We start from the raw sequence: 1,297 nt of genomic DNA, 5'->3' as shown, positions 1-1,297 counted from the left end.
TCCCCTCCCTCCGGCCTCTCGGGCTCCCCCCACCCCGCCCTAGTCTTTGTTGTCTCCTACCTGCTGGCCAGGCTCTGCCTGCAGTGCTGCCTGAAGGGCATCAGGTGGTAGTTCATGGCGTCCAGCAGCAGCTTCTGGCAGACGGGGTCGGTGCGCATGAAATCCACTGACTGGACCCGCTCCACCAGCTCCGGGGCCGGGATGAGTGCGAAGCGGAGGCGCTTCATGAGGTCGGGCGCGTACTGCATGCGGGTCTCGCGGTCGTGCTCCAGCCACAGCACGGACATCTGGAAGAGCGCCAGCTCCGACTCCACGGGGGGCGGCAGCGAGTCCAGCAGGGCGCGCATCTCCTCGAAGTTAAGCAGCAGCACATCTTCCACCAGGTACTTGTTGGCCAGCTTCTTGGTCTCCTCCAGGCCGTGCAGCGCGGCTATCTTACACACCTGCTTATAGTTCTGCACTGAGATCTGGTCGTTGAGGAACTGCACACAGAGCTTGGTGACCTGGGGGATGTGCAGGATCTTGCTGACCGACAGCACCTCCTCCACCGTGTCCAGGGAGAGGGTCACGTTGGCGGTATAGAGGTACTCGAGCACTAGACGCAGCCCGATGGAAGAGCAGCCCTGCAACACCAGGTTGTTGATGGCCCGGGGGCTGGTCAGCAGCTTGTCGTCGGGGGAGGAGGAAGGAGTCCCGGGCTCCTCCTGTGGCGGCGGTTGCTGCTGTTGTGGCGGCTGCTGCTGCTGCGGCTGCTGCTGCTGGTCCTTGGGGGCCCCCAGGCCGTCCTGACCGCCGACCCCTCCCCCGAGAGGGGGGTGGCTGGAGAAGAGCGATCGGAAGTACTGCGAGCAGGAGGCCAGCACGGCCTTGTGGCAGTGGAATTGCTGGCCCTGGGCCGTCAGGGTCACGTCGCAAAATAGCTGCTTCCTCCACAGCAGGTTGAGGCCGTGCAGCAGGTTGTCGCTGTGGCTGGGGTCGAAGGTAGAGGTCCTGTCCCCGGATCTGGACATGGCGAGCTGACTCGGCGCACCTGGCTTTAAACCCTCCTCCAACCTGGCAGACAGGGGTGGGGGATGGGAGGGGGAACAGGGTGGTAGAGGGATGGGGTGTGGTCGGGGTGGGGAATGGTGTGGAGGGGAGGGGAGGGCAAAGAACAACAATCAAGGCTCTGCTAGGTTCCCTCCCGGCGCGCTCCGGACCCTGACCCTAAGAGGAAGGTCTGAAGGCTCTAGATCCGTGAGCGCCACCCGAAGGGCCCTGTCTGGGGTCCGGGCGCTCTTTTGGCTCCTTGCTACCC

The 1,297-nt window shown here is 64.4% G+C and overlaps 1 protein-coding gene across 1 annotated transcript in view; it reads right to left on the bottom strand.

Moving 5' to 3' along the window:
* The window catches only part of Klhl14 (kelch like family member 14), a 95,923-nt gene extending 94,632 nt beyond the window's left edge, over window positions 1-1,291 (bottom strand). Inside the window, exon 1 of the mRNA XM_015482451.2 lies at window positions 61-1,291. Coding sequence (XP_015337937.1) covers window positions 61-1,010 — 950 coding nt within the window. The 5' untranslated portion in view covers window positions 1,011-1,291. The remainder of the gene's footprint in view (window positions 1-60) is intronic.
* Between the last annotated feature and the right edge of the window lie 6 nt (window positions 1,292-1,297).

This window comes from Marmota marmota, unplaced genomic scaffold (assembly GCF_001458135.2).
Source record: "Marmota marmota marmota unplaced genomic scaffold, marMar, whole genome shotgun sequence".
Lineage (NCBI taxonomy): Eukaryota > Metazoa > Chordata > Mammalia > Rodentia > Sciuridae > Marmota > Marmota marmota.
This window is presented reverse-complemented; position numbering and strand designations above follow the sequence as displayed.